Source organism: Notothenia rossii (assembly GCF_949606895.1).
Source record: "Notothenia rossii genome assembly, chromosome: 8".
Taxonomy (NCBI): domain Eukaryota; kingdom Metazoa; phylum Chordata; class Actinopteri; order Perciformes; family Nototheniidae; genus Notothenia; species Notothenia rossii.
The window spans coordinates 80,695,909-80,714,892 of NC_136906.1; the positions used below are offsets into that span (position 1 = coordinate 80,695,909).

At 41.6% G+C, this 18,984-nt stretch overlaps 1 protein-coding gene across 1 annotated transcript in view; it reads right to left on the bottom strand.

Annotated features, from left to right (window-relative positions):
• Positions 1 to 6,359: 6,359 nt before the first annotated feature.
• col12a1b (collagen, type XII, alpha 1b) overlaps positions 6,360 to 18,984 on the bottom strand; it is a 169,951-nt gene continuing 157,326 nt past the window's right edge. Inside the window, exons 68-76 of the mRNA XM_079645353.1 lie at positions 17,121 to 17,174; positions 15,853 to 15,906; positions 15,404 to 15,475; positions 15,288 to 15,323; positions 14,726 to 14,792; positions 13,447 to 13,632; positions 12,907 to 12,975; positions 9,484 to 9,648; positions 6,360 to 7,511 (exon numbers count right to left, since the gene is read on the bottom strand). Of these exons, the coding sequence (XP_079501479.1) occupies positions 7,405 to 7,511; positions 9,484 to 9,648; positions 12,907 to 12,975; positions 13,447 to 13,632; positions 14,726 to 14,792; positions 15,288 to 15,323; positions 15,404 to 15,475; positions 15,853 to 15,906; positions 17,121 to 17,174 (810 nt within the window). The 3' untranslated portion in view covers positions 6,360 to 7,404. The remainder of the gene's footprint in view (positions 7,512 to 9,483; positions 9,649 to 12,906; positions 12,976 to 13,446; positions 13,633 to 14,725; positions 14,793 to 15,287; positions 15,324 to 15,403; positions 15,476 to 15,852; positions 15,907 to 17,120; positions 17,175 to 18,984) is intronic.

Consider the following 18,984-nt stretch of genomic DNA (forward strand, 5'->3'; position numbering starts at 1 on the left):
GACTCTTTAAAGTAGAGACACTACATACTGATATACACCTGAACATCAGCAGGAGAGGACTCTTTAAAGTAGAGACACTACATACTGATATACACCTGAACGTCAGCAGGAGAGGACTCTTTAAAGTAGAGACACTACATACTGATATACGCCTGAACATCAGCAGGAGAGGACTCTTTAAAGTAGAGACACTACATACTGATATACACCTGAACATCAGCAGGAGAGGACTCTTTAAAGTAGAGACACTACATACTGATATACACCTGAACATCAGCAGGAGAGGACTCTTTAAAGTAGAGACACTACATCCTGATATACACCTGAACATCAGCAGGAGAGGACTCTTTAAAGTAGAGACACTACATACTGATATACACCTGAACATCAGCAGGAGAGGACTCTTTAAAGTAGAGACACTACATACTGATATACACCTGAACGTCAGCAGGAGAGGACTCTTTAAAGTAGAGACACTACATACTGATATACACCTGAACATCAGCAGGAGAGGACTCTTTAAAGTAGAGACACTACATACTGATATACGCCTGAACATCAGCAGGAGAGGACTCTTTAAAGTAGAGACACTACATCCTGATATACACCTGAACATCAGCAGGAGAGGACTCTTTAAAGTAGAGACACTACATACTGATATACACCTGAACATCAGCAGGAGAGGACTCTTTAAAGTAGAGACACTACATACTGATATACACCTGAACGTCAGCAGGAGAGGACTCTTTAAAGTAGAGACACTACATACTGATATACGCCTGAACATCAGCAGGAGAGGACTCTTTAAAGTAGAGACACTACATACTGATATACACCTGAACATCATCAGGAGAGGACTCTTTAAAGTAGAGACACTACATACTGATATACACCTGAACATCATCAGGAGAGGACTCTTTAAAGTAGAGACACTACATACTGATATACACCTGAACATCAGCAGGAGAGGACTCTTTAAAGTAGAGACACTACATACTGATATACACCTGAACATCAGCAGGAGAGGACTCTTTAAAGTAGAGACACTACATACTGATATACACCTGAACATCAGCAGGAGAGGACTCTTTAAAGTAGAGACACTACATAGTGATATACACCTGAACATCAGCAGGAGAGAACTCTTTAAAGTAGAGACACTACATACTGATATACACCTGAACATCAGCAGGAGAGGACTCTTTAAAGTAGAGACACTACATACTGATATACACCTGAACATCAGCAGGAGAGGACTCTTTAAAGTAGAGACACTACATACTGATATACACCTGAACATCAGCAGGAGAGGACTCTTTAAAGTAAAGACACTACATACTGATATACACCTGAACATCAGCAGGAGAGGACTCTTTAAAGTAGAGACACTACATACTGATATACACCTGAACATCAGCAGGAGAGGACTCTTTAAAGTAGAGACACTACATACTGATATACACCTGGACATCAGCAGGAGAGGACTCTTTAAAGTAGAGACACTACATACTGATATACACCTGAACATCAGCAGGAGAGGACTCTTTAACGTAGAGACACTACATACTGATATACACCTGAACATCAGCAGGAGAGGACTCTTTAAAGTAGAGACACTACATACTGATATACACCTGAACATCAGCAGGAGAGGACTCTTTAAAGTAGAGACACTACATACTGATATACACCTGAACATCAGCAGGAGAGGACTCTTTAAAGTAGAGACACTACATACTGATATACACCTGAACATCAGCAGGAGAGGACTCTTTAAAGTAGAGACACTACATACTGATATACACCTGAACATCAGCAGGAGAGGACTCTTTAAAGTAGAGACACTACATACTGATATACACCTGAACATCAGCAGGAGAGTACTCTTTAAAGTAGAGACACTACATACTGATATACACCTGAACATCAGCAGGAGAGGACTCTTTAAAGTAGAGACACTACATACTGATATACACCTGAACATCAGCAGGAGAGGACTCTTTAAAGTAGAGACACTACATACTGATATACACCTGAACATCAGCAGGAGAGGACTCTTTAAAGTAGAGACACTACATACTGATATACACCTGAACATCAGCAGGAGAGGACTCTTTAAAGTAGAGACACTACATACTGATATACACCTGAACATCAGCAGGAGAGGACTCTTTAAAGTAGAGACGCTCAAAGTCTGATTTGGAACAAAACTTGAGACACAGCAGTTTATTATACTTAATGCCTTCGATGCACTTTTAGAAACAGTTTTCTGGACCCCATGAGCTGACGTCTAATCAGCCAATGAGATCATCTTTCCCGTTATGAAATATCCTCACTGTGTGCCTGTGTTCATTAATCACTCTATAAATCCTGTATTTCTGCTGCTGTTTGTGTGTCTGCTCCATCTTTCCGTGACATCACCTCTGAGTTTACGTTCCTGCTCATTATCTGACTCTTTATTATCGAGGTATAAACACGACGCCTCGAGGTGTCATTAAGCGGCTGATTGTTTAAAGTGTTTCTTCTTCATGGGATCCAGATCATTTGGGCTCCTTCTGTGCAGCAGAGGAAGTCCATCGATCACTCGCTGACCCACGAGATGTCGCTCCTCTGAAGAGTCTGATTATCTGTCTGTGAATGTGAGACGGAGGCACGCGAGCTCTCTGGTGCATCAGATTTCAGGAAACAAGCCGTCTGTACTCCACCTGTTTACCAGCAAACCGCTAACAGACAATCAGAAACACGCTGCCATCTAACTCCAAACCCCTCACACTAACAATCAGCTGCCTTTTCCGTCTCGTATGATCGCACGCTTTCATAAATATTTGCGATCCTTTTTTGGGTTGTGGCATGTTGGTCACACATAACAAGCAGTCACACAAAGATGCTCTTGTCTTGAATTAAAGTAGTTTAGGTTACAACGTCATTACACTTACAATGACAGGGCTGCATGGTTCGGAAATAACTATTTAAAGCATAATAGGTCTTCTTTAAGTCTGAAGAATAGGTGGAACTTCTCTGCGCATTCAGATATTTCCACATATTTAGCCTTTAGCAAACATGGCTCTTACCGTTATTTGAAGATTGCACTAGAGTCCATATTGGGATTTTTTTAAACATCCAATCATTCTGAACATATTTTTAAATCTTGATCCCTGATTGTTTATTTGTGTATTGACTTGCTACTGAAGGAGTGGTTCATACCTTCTCTAATCTCGTCTACAAAACCCAGATTCTTCTCACCTATTGGAGGAAACTTTAATATACGATTTACTATAATATATTGTCCCCGTAAGAACATTTCCACATACATGTTCGTATAACAACATAGTTAACATTAAAATACATTAAAACCTCTTAAGCCCCAAGCCTGTTTTTCAGGTCTCAGGCTCGAAAATGACATTCCCAGAACAAATGACCGTATCTTCACTTCTAAAAGGGTTACATTAATAATCGTTTTTCTCAAAGTAATGATAAACCTGGGAGTTGGATGTAGAAAAGTCAGAATCAATATAGATGTTTTTTATTTTAAAGAAAATTCCGTCCGTCCAAAGAATATTTTGTACTTATAGTGAAAACTAACCTTGGATGATGGGTTAGTAGACTAAAAGCTTTAGGAATCCAAAGGACAACATATAATAAGTACCCTGTATCAAGATTGATGCAAAACAAGTGACATTTGACCTTTTTAGACAGATTTAGCTAAATAAACCTCTTCTGGGGCCATTTGGGTCGCATTCAATCTTGCTACAGAGTTTAGGAATGGCCTGCTCTACTATTTGAAAACGGAATTACAGTTTTATTGCTTATAGATTATCAGAACTTTTCAAAGGGGACACAGACACATTAGATATTAACCTATGGATTAACTACACCATCGTTTTTATCGTTTTAATGCCATTGAAGACCAGTTTAGACCAGACAAAACCAAGGTAAGCCATGTTAGCGTTGTAGGCTACCTAGCGCCACATGTTTTGTTTCATGTTATGTTTTTGTTGATAACGTCTTGAGTTTGTATCCTTCAGTGTTGAGGTGGGCACCGTTAGATTCTGTGTCTTTTCGATCATAAACGATGTGTTGGATGTGCAGCTAGGATAAGTAATGAGGGAGCTAGGAGTGATTTTCGGTGCAGTAATAGGTTAGCATTTTTCGCTCGGGGCTAATTCAGAGGCTCACTGTGAGCATTGCGGTTTTTTTGTTGTTGTAAATGAACAAGATCAGTTAAATGAGTTTTTTCCCGTTATATGGATATCAAATATTCATAGTTTATTAAATATTAAAGTTCCTTAGACGTTGTTTCCTGCAAAAGAGGTTTTAACATATCATCACTCATACACTGTTTGCACACACACAATACACACCTACTCACAATGGAGACCTATTACACAACCCTCATGAACAACATTTAAATGTTACATTACATGTGAGTGTTGAGAAGCTTAATGGACTTGACCTGAGGCTGATAATCTGACATAACATAAAAGCATTGTCTTCAATACCCTTTCTTTTTGAGCGAGATCCTGCACGAAACTGTCAGGACTTTGGATAAAACAATCTGCTATTCATATTTAACTTGCAAAGTATTTTTAAGCCAAACAAATGTAAAATAAAGTAGGAGCAAACTGCTTCCAAAGTTCATTTCTATTTTTTTTATGTGACCCGCAGTCCAACAAAATATCGAAATATTATATTTTCTGGCATTCTTTGCATGTATTTGTATTCTTCTATTTCATTTGGTTAGAATATGCAATCCCTGGCAAATATCTTTTAAACATTATTAAACATCACTTTGGAAGCTAAACCTAAATAAATGTGACTAAAAACCACTAAAACCAAAACATCATTTCGCACTAAATCAAGTGTTTTCTTATAATTGCTGCCTCATGCTAATCAATCAGTGCAGCTGAAGCATTAATTATGTTTTTAAACTTTTTTTCTAATCTTTCACAGGAATCAGAAACGGGGATTATTTATCGTGCTCAACAATAAATCATCTTTATTTATACGATAATAATCACATGACGTGGTGTTAGCAGCAGCTGGAGCTCCGTCTCTGAGGATCTGCATGAGTCATGTTTCTGGAGATGAAGTCATTGAGCAGTGCATTATGGGATGTTTCCGCGCTGCTGTAAAGACCTCTGTTAGTGGCTGTGATTCAGGAGGAAACATCTGACGTATACATGTACGATGAACATGCTTGACTTTGGGTTTTTCATTTATTTTTAGGACAAACTGTCAGGACCTCGACGCAAACTGATGAACCCAAATGCACGACCCAGAGACAAAGTCTTGAATGTAATCAAGTGTATTTATTAATTCCAATGATCAGCTTGAAATGAACCGGATTCCGGAGCTAAGAGGCTGCTCCGAGGCGGTGTGAACAGGAAAACCCGGTGCTTTTCAAGCTCCGGTCCTAGAGCTCCCTGAACGCTGGTAACAGACGAGTTGGGATCGCGGAGGAATGTTCTCTGCAGACCCGTTCTCACAGCGTTTATAAACCTTTCTCTTACTCAATATCAAGCCACACTTATTGTTTTTACTTCGGCTGTCTGTGCTCAGGATGAGTTTCGCTGTGTCTCGCTGTATCGCCGACCCGGAAACCTGTCTGACTGCGGGGATGCAGCAACGAGCCTTGTAACGGCCTCGCAACGTCCCGACCAATCAGAGCACACTGGGCTCACGGGGGGGGGGGCAGGAGCTCCAACAAGCCGTGTAGGACAGAGAGTGAATACACACACTATACAGAGATGCTGTTTGAGAAACCAATGTGAGTTTGGAACATTGAACAATGTAAATCTATTCTAGTAGACCTCAACGATGGAACTATGATCAGTAGAGATGGCCATGACATGGGACCTTTAAGAAAAAATGTAAGCGTACAAAAATCAACAAAATAATTTCCATGTAAAAAAAGTCACAGTTTGTCGTCAAACTGTTGAAATATAAGACTATGAAAAATACGAAACTAGAACGACTACAAATCCCAGAGTCCCGGTCCCGCATGCTGGCTCTTAGGAACCGACTAACTCCCGTTGTGTGTGTGTACAGCTCTCAACATGCACAGACTTGGACTGATTTTAACCTCTTTTAATACTTTCCGCCTCATTCTGAAAGAAAGAAGTGAAATGTGCCAACGTGACGGCCATCTTGGTGTGTGGTGTGAGACGGGAGATGTAGTTCATTGAGCGGTTTCACACCAAACTTCACAGTTTTACGACATTTAAATCCATACTTTTTCCTAAATAATGTCCCATGGAGCTCCCCCGGAAAGGGAGGGACTCCGCCTCTCTATGAGGGTAGTCTTATTGTAAAGTGGTACCGACATTTCTTATAACACTCAAGAAAAAGAAGGACACACATTTGTAGATTTTCAGTAGTTTTATTGAAAAATGCCTCTTCTGTTTTCAGAAATAAATAAGAAAATAAGGCTGTGGAATTCACAATCTGCAGGAACAGGAAGCAGCACCCCCCCTGCCCACTGCATTCGCTACTGAGACAATAACATCAACAACAACTATGATCTGCTTAAAAACAAAATGAAATGTAAAATAAAAAAAAACAACATGTACTAAATATACACCACAGACATGCAACTCCACCTATTCGTTAAAATGAGCTGTGACGGAATAAAGGGAAACTGATAAATATTAAGATACAAAATGAAAGCTGTGTTTAATGCTGTAACGTGATTATATTATGGGATGTGAACACCTTCTGTTGCTGTGCACCGTTCAACACTGCTCGTTCATTCAATGGATGCAAATATGGTACAAGCAGAAAGACACAGGAAGTCTCACAGGGTTTTTTTAAGTCTTTCATTTGAACCATTTCTTGATCCTCACCCGCCCCCCCCGCCACAATAAATGAATATTCACATACGCTTTTAAGGCATTTAAAGGTATTTTCAACGAGGTGTCAAACCCCCCCTTTGTGTGTGCGTGTGTGTGAATAGTGTGCATACATCCCAACACAGTTTTATGAGATATTTCTTTTTTACTTCTTTCCAAAATCATCATATTTTTGTCAAACATATTTTTTTACTTTCATTCATATACAATACCATGACTTTTGTTTTTCAAAAAGGTTGTGTGTGTGTGTGTGTGTGTGTGTGTGTGTGTGTGTGTGTGTGTGTGTGTGTGTGTGTGTGTGTGTGTGTGTGTGTGTGTGTGTGGTGTGCATAAATCCCAACACAGTTTTCTTAGATATTTCTTTTCAGACAATTTCATTTTTTCCAACATGTTGATTCGTCATACCGTGACTTATTTTTCATGTTTTTTGAAAACTTGTGTGTGTGTGTATATATGTATGTATGTATGTATGTATGTATGTATGTGTGTGTGTGTGTGTGTGTGTGTCTAGTGTCTAGTGTCTATAAATCCCAACACAGGTAGAAACAGAAGTGTTTTATGACGCTGTCCTGCTGGACCTGGAGAGCGACCTCTTCTTCCGGCGCTGGTTCTGCAGCTCGTCCTCGTCGGGGAGACTGGCCTCGGGCTCGGCGGGGGACTGGCCTGCTCGGAGAGAGCGTTTTGGGGCCAATTGAGCGTCAGTTTGTCTCATCATGCACACACGTTACAGGGCTACATGTAGTGTCTCTGTGTGGCTGCGGGGTGAAGCTCTGATGCAGGTGTTAGCAGCTGCAGGGGCGGGGCCACCGCTCATTTGGGAGCATTCTGGTCTGTCACGCTCATTCCTCTTTTATCCCAACTTTTCGCTCGCTAATTTGCGAATGTCTGCTAAAACATGAAGACATTCTCCATTCTCTTGCAATATTTTATTTTTTGCAAAAACTATGCTGCAGCTATTTAAACTCTGGAGCAGCTTAAATGAAACAATTGTGTATTTTCTGGTTAATTTTGCAAAACCAATTAACCAATGAACTCCCAGATGTAGTGGTTAACGAGGAGGCCACGCCCCTGCAGACGTCTCAGTGAGGATTTCCCTTTGACTTTCTCAACAACACATCCATTTACAACACGAGTAAAACATTCACCGCATAGAAATCAAGTTCTTCTGCCACCAATTGAGATTGTTAGTACTTTACAGATACAGTATTGCTTTGGGGAGAAAAGTCCAAAATAAAACAAGAAACCTGCGGGGTCACATGTGCAGAAGTGACGTCTTAAATATCAAAAACATTAAAATAGATCCCAGTAAGGAGGGTTTCTGTGGGCATTCAGCAAGCAGGGTGTTGCAAAGCAGAAGCTCTGAGAAGTTAAACAGCATCTGGTCCGGGCGTTAGTTTATTTACACGATGTGACGAAGCCCACGACGCTCCACCGCTTGTTTGTTAGTATTTGTTGCTGTTGTTTTTGTTGGTGCATGCTCCTCCACCGAACATCTCGTTGCCGTGGAGATGCTGTGAGTCGTGGTTAGTGTCCCTCTTTGTCGCGCTGTGGTTTCTCAGTTTGTTAATCCTTCGAAGGTTTCTCTCCCCTTTTTAAAAAAAACGGCTCTAGAGCGAGTGAGCGAGCGTCTTAGTTACAGGACTTTCAGGGGGTCAGTGAAAGCAGCACAGAAAGTCTACTGATGTGGACCTGGAACAGGCCAAACAGGAAGGGGGGGGTCAGAGGTCAAAGCAGAAAGATAAAACACTTCAGTAATGTTTAGTAAATATCACCCATGCATTAACACTCAGAGGGAAGCGTTCCAACATGTTGGGAGATCCTCCTTTTCTGTCTTTAAGCCCTTAAGAACATTTTGTAACCTCACTTCCTGTGTTGATATAAATACTCATATTTTTATCATAATATTGCACTTTTTTACTTAACTTTTTAGGTTAATATAAATATTGTTATTCTATTTAATTGTATCTTTTCATTGCACATTTTTCCTCAAGTTTCTATATTGATATTCATATAAATATGTATTTCATTAAACATTTTAACATTATTTTATATGTAAAAATACATTTTAAATATGTTTTTATTTCGTTTTTTTGCATATTTCTACTTAACTTCATGCTCTATTTCATTTTATATTGTTTTTTATTTTACTAACACTTCTAAAAAGAATATGCATTTTAGTTTTCTTTTATTGCACTTAACTTATTATGTTAATACTTACATTTTGATTCTAAATTGAAGGAACCATCATGAGCCTAATTTCCCCCAGGGATTTATAAAGTGTTCTCAATAAACAGGTATTATTATTATTATTATTATACGGACCTGAATACTTTTTCAATACTTACTTTTAAAACAAGAAACATGGACAAAGAACGTTTTTATTTAGCAAAAAAGAAAAAGTTAATTTTATATTTGAGTAGATACCAAAGATAGCAGACAACTTGAATGATTTGGCAGACTCTCTTTTGATGGAGCTATGCTAGCAGTTTCCCTTTGCTTCCAGTCTTTGTGCTAAGCTAGGCTAATCGCTCAGAGACAGAAGGCCCCTCTCTAAATGTTGGAACGCTTCCCCTGATGATGAGTCATTAGCATCATTAGTGAGCAGCTATGTGATTGATTAAAGGTCACAGCGTACCTCCGTATCCGTTGTAAGGGATGCCGACGCACTGGGAGGAGTCACAGTACCCGGGGGGGCCGGGGGGGCCGCGGACCCCAGCGTACCCGGGGCGCCCGGGGGGGCCGCGGGATCCCGCAGAGCCTGTGGGTCCCGTGGGTCCCGTCCTGCTCTCACCATGAGGCCCTGGAGGGGGTACACAGAGAAAGTGCTGAGTTCTTTTTCACGTTCAGCTTTTTAAAGGGGTCCTACTACGACATAGTTGTGATGGAAACTTCTGGAGCAATGGAGACTCAGAGAGACACGAGGAGAGCAGGGACTAAACACTGACGGTTCATTTGGAGCTTCAGCCGGAGAATTCACAAGACGTGCTGCAGCCACGAGGTGACACAGCTGCTGCCAAAACAATTCTGAAGATCTCTACCCCGGACCCCTGAATTCAGCTGGGTCTGAGGACATGCTGCATGACAAGATCAAACACTAAGACACCTCCAACAGCCAGGAACAAGGAGACAAGGCACTGAGAGCAGCACCCACGGTTGCAGGTGCTCAGTGAGGGCAGACTGGGTCAGAGTTATGGGCCTAGGAAAATATTTCCCCAACAATAGTGACATCACTGTGTAACACTCGCGCTCCTATTGGCTAGCGCTCCACTACATTGTACGTGATAGGCTAAGGGGCGGGACATCTCGAAGCGGTTGACCAATCTCAACAGAGACAGCCGGCTAGCCAATCTAGTTATTTAACATTTCTGACTTTAAACATGACTCAAAGTACTTTAAGGTATTTATCTACATGTATCAGATATTTAATTAGATAGATAGAGAAATAGATGGATAGATAGATAGAGAGAGAGATAGATGGATAGATAGAGAGATAGATGGATAGATTGATAGATAGAGAGATAGATAGATATATAGAGAGATAGATGGATAGATAGATAAATTGATAGATTGATAGATAGAGAGAGAGAGAGAGATCGATTGAGAGATAGATAGATGGATAGATTGATAGATAGAGAGATAGATAGATATATAGAGAGATAGATGGATAGATAGATAAATTGATAGATTGATAGATAGAGAGAGAGAGATAGATGGATAGATAGAGAGATAGATGGATAGATTGATAGATAGAGAGATAGATAGATATATAGATAGACAGATAGATAGATAGATGGATAGATGGAGAGATAGAGAGATAGATAGATAGAGAGATAGATGGATAGATGGAGAGATAGAGAGATAGATAGATAGATGGATAGATAGATAGATTGATAGATAGAGAGAGAGAGAGAGATCGATTGAGAGATAGAGAGATAGATAGACAGATAGATAGATAGATGGATAGATGGAGAGATAGAGAGATAGATAGATAGAGAGATAGATGGATAGATGGAGAGATAGAGAGATAGAGAGATAGATAGATAGATGGAGAGATAGAGAGATAGATAGATGGATAGATAGATGGATGGATAGAGAGATAGATAGATAGATGGATAGATAGAGAGAGAGATTGATAGAGAGATAGATAGAGAGATAGATAGATAGAGATGCAGATTGATAGATAGAGAGATAGATAGATGGATAGATAGAGAGATAGAGAGACAGATAGATAGATAGAGAGATAGATATATAGATAGATAGAGAGATAGATATATAGATAGATAGAGAGATGGATAGATAGATAGATAGATAGATAGAGACATATTGATAGATAGAGAGATAGAGAGAGAGAGAGAGAGAGAGAGAGAGATAGATAGATAGCTGGATAGATAGATAAATTGAGAGAGAGAGAGAGAGAGAGATAGATAGATGGATAGAGAGAGAGAGAGAGAGATGGATATATAGATGGATAGAGAGAGAGATAGAGAGAGAGAGAGATAGATAGATGGAAGTGGTGGTTTGGGTCCTGCCCGCTGCAGTAAAGAAGCAGGTCTGGTCTTTGAGGCTTTAATGGAGCACACTTGCTTTTGAAGAGCGACGATGACTCAGCGCCTCTCCTCCATGTGTTTGTGTTTTAACGACGGTCTGAACAATAGAAAACAGTTTATCCCGCTCGTTATGTTCCTGTGAGACTGCCCAGAGTGAAGCCCTCAGGAGGCCTTTCACCAACTCTAAACCCCAACCAGATCCTCTTCACTTCTCTGGGTCATCGTGCTCCACTTCCAGAAGTATTTCTTTCAAACCTCTGAAACATGTGCTCACAAACATGGGAATAACAACCCTGCAGTGTGAGAGCAGCCATGAAAGGAATCTGCTGATCTTTACTTCCCGCTCTGCTTTCTGTCTAGACGAGGAAAAGCCGGCTCGGAAAGTCTCCCTCTGTGAATGAATGACTCACTGCCATCCTCTTCCTCCTTTTCCCATTCCTCTCCCTCTCTGTTTCCACAACTTCACCTTACATTGAGGCTGAGTCCTCTCCTGCTGATGTTCAGGTGTATATCAGTATGTAGTGTCTCTACTTTAAAGAGTCCTCTCCTGCTGATGTTCAGGTGTATATCAGTATGTAGTGTCTCTACTTTAAAGAGTCCTCTCCTGCTGATGTTCAGGTGTATATCAGTATGTAGTGTCTCTACTTTAAAGAGTCCTCTCCTGCTGATGTTCAGGTGTATATCAGTATGTAGTGTCTCTACTTTAAAGAGTCCTCTCCTGCTGATGTTCAGGTGTATATCAGTATGTAGTGTCTCTACTTTAAAGAGTCCTCTCCTGCTGATGTTCAGGTGTATATCAGCATGTAGTGTCTCTACTTTAAAGAGTCCTCTCCTGCTGATGTTCAGGTGTATATCAGTATGTAGTGTCTCTACTTTAAAGAGTCCTCTCCTGCTGATGTTCAGGTGTATATCAGTATGTAGTGTCTCTACTTTAAAGAGTCCTCTCCTGCTGATGTTCAGGTGTATATCAGTATGTAGTGTCTCTACTTTAAAGAGTGCTCTCCTGCTGATGTTCAGGTGTATATCAGTATGTAGTGTCTCTACTTTAAAGAGTCCTCTCCTGCTGATGTTCAGGTGTATATCAGTATGTAGTGTCTCTACTTTAAAGAGTCCTCTCCTGCTGATGTTCAGGTGTATATCAGTATGTAGTGTCTCTACTTTAAAGAGTCCTCTCCTGCTGATGTTCAGGTGTATATCAGTATGTAGTGTCTCTACTTTAAAGAGTCCTCTCCTGCTGATGTTCAGGTGTATATCAGTGTGTAGTGTCTCTACTTTAAAGAGTGCTCTCCGGGTGATGTTCAGGTGTATATCAGTATGTAGTGTCTCTAGTGGGACATATCTCCATGCTTTAATGTTCAATGAGAGCTAGCCAATAGGAGCGTGAGTGTTCTATAGTGATGTCACTGTGTTCTGAAACGTGGGGATTGTACTCGTTGCAGACCATATGCACTAAAACCTGCATAACATTACAGGAGAGGGAAAAGCGGTTTGAAAAGTGTTTATGTCTTTACCTGCAGGTCCTCTGGGTCCTTTCTGTCCGACTCCTGATAATCCTCGCTCTCCTTTCTCTCCCGCAGTGCCTGAGGAAACACACACCGTCAGAATCTGCATAGCAACAGTAACCCTGATACGCTCAGTGAGTTACAGCATCATACTGTTTCTACAGACTTAAACATTTTTTTTTCTTTGGAACAGACCCTCCCCTTGATCATATTAAAACATGTCTCAATGATAATGTGAAAAATGTTTCAAAACGTCTAACATTTCGAATCATAAGGCAATATCAGTTCAAATAATTACAATGAGTTATTTTGTCCAGTCTTATTTAATATCAAACAAAATACAAACATCACATCTACATATTTGAGCAGCTGGAATCTGCATTCTTTGCAATATCATCATGAAAAATGACTTTAAAAATAAGTAACTCTGCAGAAACTTTTTTTGCTGATTGACTTATTTGATATGTTGTTCCAGCTGTTATTGATTTCTGTGTTTCCTCGTCATGGTAACAGCGATAGCCTCCCTCTTTCAGATAAAGTCTCTCTCACCTCTCTCTCCCGGCTGTCCCGGTGATCCGTTGTTTCCGTCGAACCCGTTCCTCCCTGCGGCGCCGGGCTCTCCGCGGGTCCCCTGCCTGCCTTCGGCTCCCGGAGGCCCCGGGGGTCCTGGCTTGTTGCTGCGATACTGACCGTTAGGGACTTGGTTCAGTAACGTGTTGACTCGACCCATTTGTGCTGCAGCAGAGGAGACCACAGTCAGTGTCGCGGTTCAGAATCAGAACCAACATTCGTCCCACGTTCAATACATAGCACAGTATTATTTAAAAGGCATGCACATCGTATACATTCAGGTAGATAAGGAAGTAGCAGCAGAGTTTATAGAATAGAATAAGTGTATTATATAACAGCACTTTATTGCATATGGTTACGTAAAGTAATGTTACAGTAATGGAGGGACTAACTTAGCGTAGCAGCCAGAAGTGATATACATATTAACTAGGAACATATTACACATGATAGGTAGGTAGGTAGGTAGGTAGGTAGGTAGGTAGGTCTGTCGGTAGGTAGGTCGGTAGCTAGGTCGGTCGTTCGGTAGGTCGTTCGTTCGGTAAGTAGGTAGGTAGGTCGTTCGTTCGTTCGTTCGGTAGTTAGTTAGGTAGGTAGGTCGTTCGGTAGGTAGGTAGTTAGGTAGGTAGGTAGGTAGGTCGGTCGGTAGATAGGTAGGTAGTTAGGTAGGTAGTTAGGTAGGTAGGTCGGTCGGTAGATAGGTAGGTAGTTAGGTAGTTAAGTAGGTAGTTAGGTAGGTTGGTCGGTCGGTCGGTCGGTCGGTCGGTCGGTAGGTAGTTAGGTAGGTAGTTAGGTAGGTAGGTCGTTCGTTCGTTCGTTCGTTCGTTCGGTAGGTAGTTAGGTAGGTAGGTAGGTAGGTCGGTCGGTCGGTAGGTAGATAGGTCGTTCGTTCGTTCGGTAGGTAGGTAGTTAGGTAGGTAGGTAGGTTGGTCGGTCGGTCGGTCGGTAGGTAGATAGGTCGTTCGTTCGTTCGGTAGGTAGGTAGTTAGGTAGGTAGGTAGGTAGGTAGGTTGGTCGGTCGGTCGGTCGGTCGGTAGGTAGGTAGATTATTTAGTTACAGGACCAGTGTGATCAACATTAAAATACACATACTGTTAATGAGAATGAAAAATAGTATATCAATGAAACACTATGTAATAATACTACACTGGTGTCAGAGCCCTTGTTGTTGTATGTGTGGAGGTTTTAGAGGCTGACCGCTGCAGTAAAGAAGCACCTAATGTTTATCAAAGTATCTCTGTAGTCTCAGAGAGCATCTCACCGTTCACCAGCTGCTCACACACTTGTCTGGCGATGGATCTCATCATGTTCTGAGGAGCGAAGTCGCCCTGAGGAGGAAGAGGAAGGAGGTTAGACGACACCAAACTGTGCTACCGTACGGAGGCCGACACGTGCAAGCCGCCCAAATGAAATGTCCTTACTTCTGGTTATTAGAATAGCGATTCAAAGTCAAAGGAAAATATACAAGTTAGTTTTTGATTTGGGGAAATATTGTGAGTGAAATGTAAATATAGAGGTTATTCGTTTAGGCTTTGGAGCTTCTTCCCCCCTTCCTAAGACTACATGTTCTCTTAGAATCTTTGGAGGAAGTGAAGTGAAGCTCTCAGTACCAAAGTATAATCGTTTCTAGGAAATGCAAGGGGACGGACTGCATTGTGCCCACGTTGGTGTTTTGTGGAAACAGTAAAAGGCTTGAAGGCATTTCAATGACTTGTAAGGAAGGGTGTTTTCCTACCGTGCAGCAAAGATACATTTCACTTTGGATTAAAATGTGATGTTTTCGAGCTTCTGAAGATGTTTCAAATAAATTCACATGTACTCACTCTCTCTCCCTTGTCTCCCTTTAGACCGAGAGAGCCCTGGAAACAGAAAATGAGAAGACTTTAGTTTGCAGAAAACGTTTGAATCTGTGTCTGGACGTAAAGGTGAAGACACTCACAGGAGATCCGGTGTCTCCGGGGTTTCCTGGTTTTCCGACTCCACCTGAATTTCCAGGAGATCCCGGAGGTCCCTGCAGGAAACAGACGGAAGAACCACGGGGTTAGAAGAACCACGGGGTTAGAAGAACCACGGGGTTAGAAGAACCACGGGGTTAGAAGAACCACGGGGTTAGAAGACCAGTGATTTCAATATATTAACAATTGACAAAAGGTCCACTGAATATGAACGGTTTGCTAATAGAGGAGACTAAAAGTAGAGCCACTGAACTACTAAATTCCCCCTGGACTAAATCAAATACTCAGATTCTGATGAATATTGATTTATGAGAAATCACTTATTCTCGCTTTCTTTGCTCTAAAAACTGACACTCTAACGCAAAATTGCTTTTTCTAGGTTACCATGTTTTTCTCATCTGCTGTACAAATGTATAAGCATTGAATGTCTCACCATGGGTCCTGTGGCGCCTCGGGGGCCCGTTGTGCCTTCCTTCCCATGGGGGCCCTGAGGATAAAATAATAATAATAATTTGTAAAGGTACGGTACGTTTATTTATAAAGCACATTTTCAGACATTCAACATTCTTTACATCAACATTAACACTTTGATCCCCTATCATCCTGTTCTTCATCAATATATCAAAGGTCTCAGATATATACAGAGCCTGTCTCTGATTGGCTGAAACACCAAACAGATCATTGCAGCATTACCCATAATCCCCTCTGTTTCAGCCCTGTTTCCAAAGTGCTGATTCTCTGTCTGTTACTTTAGATGAAAATAAGGAGCCCCTCCCCACGCCCCTCGGAGAGACATTTGGTTACAAAGAACTCAATGGAGCTCTAGGAGGAGATTCAGGTGATAAGGGGGGGTGGGGGTTACCTTGGTTGCTGATTGGCTAATGGTTACACAAGACAACACATCGTTATGACATCACAAAGTGGCCAAAATCTGATCAGCTCATTTTCAGATTTTTATAGAAATGGATCAAAAAGAGAGAGAATCTTTGTTCCTGAAACTTTCAGAGTCTCTTTCCACAGAGGGGACACATGTTGATGTAGAAGAGACATGAAGAAGAGGGGACACATGTTGATGTAGAAGAGACATGAAGAAGAGGGGACACATGTTGATGTAGAAGAGACATGGAGAAGAGGGGACACATGTTGATGTAGAAGAGACATGAAGAAGAGGGGACACATGTTGATGTAGAAGAGACATGAAGAAGAGGGGACACATGTTGATGTAGAAGAGACATGGAGAAGAGGGGACACATGTTGATGTAGAAGAGACATGAAGAAGAGGGGACACATGTTGATGTAGAAGAGACATGAAGAAGAGGGGACACATGTTGATGTAGAAGAGACATGAAGAAGAGGGGACACATGTTGATGTAGAGAGACATGAAGAAGAGGGGACACATGTTGATGTAGAAGAGACATGAAGAAGAGGGGACACATGTTGATGTAGAGAGACATGGAGAAGAGGGGACACATGTTGATGTAGAAGAGACATGAAGAAGAGGGGACACATGTTGATGTAGAGAGACATGAAGAAGAGGGGACACATGTTGATGTAGAAGAGACATGGAGAAGAGGGGACACATGTTGATGTAGAAGAGACATGAAGAAGTAAAGTCAGAGATCTGAGAACTGGAGTGAAGTGTTTTTCCCTTTCAGGAGGATTTCATAAAAGGATGAGTTCAAAGCCCCCTCTGGACTCACTCTGACTCCTGCCGGTCCGATGGGCCCGCCCGCACCACGTGGTCCCGTTGAACCCTGCAAAAACACAAGAAAAACTTTATTTATTCACTGCAGGATTACAAAAGGTTTCCCACCAGTGTTTCAGGCTGGATCCCTACATCTCTTTCTTTGTCCATTTGCTCTCTGCTTTTATGACCCCTACTCTTTGATGCTCAGCATTAGATTTACAGGCAACGTAATTGATCCCAGATCTGTTTTATTGGCCATTATAAGGCAGGGGTCTGCAAGTCATTAAATGCACGTTGATGCAGCATCTGCAGGTGAGTGGTAGCTGAGCACTGCTGAGTCATGTTGAGAATAAACAGCATGTTGTCTAGTCGTAACATGGATTTTTCCAACATGGCTTCCCATTCATTCCAAGAGGGATGTGCAGGAATGAGTCCAAAACCCAGAAATGAGTCAGCATTTAAGGCCTTCCTGTCCCCTGGTCTGGAAGTCAATGTTTTTTTCTGAATCTGTGTCAGCCTCAACTAAGGTCTGTGGTTAACACAAACTATTCTACAACATAAAATACATCGGTAAATACCCCACTGGTGAATTTAAAAACAGTGGTTGCTAACAAGTGCTGAGACGACTAAACATGATCATGCCCAACATTAGCCACCTTTAGCTTAGCGGTGGTGACGTGAAGTCATGTGACCGTGCTGTAGTTCCTTTATAGCCCAACATTAGCCACCTTTAGCTTAGCGGTGGTGACGTGAAGTCATGTGACCGTGCTGTAGTTCCTTTATAGCCCAACATTAGCCTCCTTTAGCTTAGCGGTGGTGACGTGAAGTCATGTGACCGTGCTGTAGTTCCTTTATAGCCCAACATTAGCCACCTTTAGCTTAGCGGTGGTGACGTGAAGTCATGTGACCGAGCTGTAGTTCCTTTATAGCCCAACATTAGCCTCCTTTAGCTTAGCGGTGGTGACGTGAAGTCATGTAACCGTGCTGTAGTTCCTTTATAGCCCAACATTAGCCTCCTTTAGCTTAGCGGTGGTGACGTGAAGTCATGTGACCGTGCTGTAGTTCCTTTATAGCCCAACATTAGCCACCTTTAGCTTAGCGGTGGTGACGTGAAGTCATGTGACCGTGCTGTAGTTCCTTTATAGCCCAACATTAGCCACCTTTAGCTTAGCGGTGGTGACGTGAAGTCATGTGACCGTGCTGTCGTTCCTTTATAGCCCAACATTAGCCACCTTTAGCTTAGCGGTGGTGACGTGAAGTCATGTGACCGTGCTGTAGTTCCTTTATAGCCCAACATTAGCCACCTTTAGCTTAGCGGTGGTGACGTGAAGTCATGTGACCGTGCTGTAGTTCCTTTATAGCCCAACGTTAGCCTCCTTTAGCTTAGCGGTGGTGACGTGAAGTCATGTGACCGTGCTGTAGTTCCTTTATAGCCCAACGTTAGCCTCCTTTAGCTTAGCGGTGGTGACGTGCTAAGCTAAATTCTTTATTTAAGCCGTCTCAAAGCCTTTTTTAAATAAATACCATGTGGGGCTCACCGCTGGATCGCCTGTCTACTTATAATTGATTCGTTCTTTTTATTCATTCATTAAAATATGATGGATTTATGGTACTTTGGACTCATTTCCTGCTTAATGCTGCAGTATGCATGAAGACATTGTGACAGGAAGGGATAATAAATGAAGGAAACGTCTCTCCATCTCTGCCCGTCCAATAAAACGTTCATATCATATGAGAGGTTTTCATTCCAGGTTGAAATTAAAAAGAAATAAAACCTGATCTTCGTCACTAAATATCTCAAACACACAGAGACAGGTTCATCCTGTTCTGAGGTCAAAGCCTCGACACTGACCCGCCATTTTCTTTTTTCTAAAGCC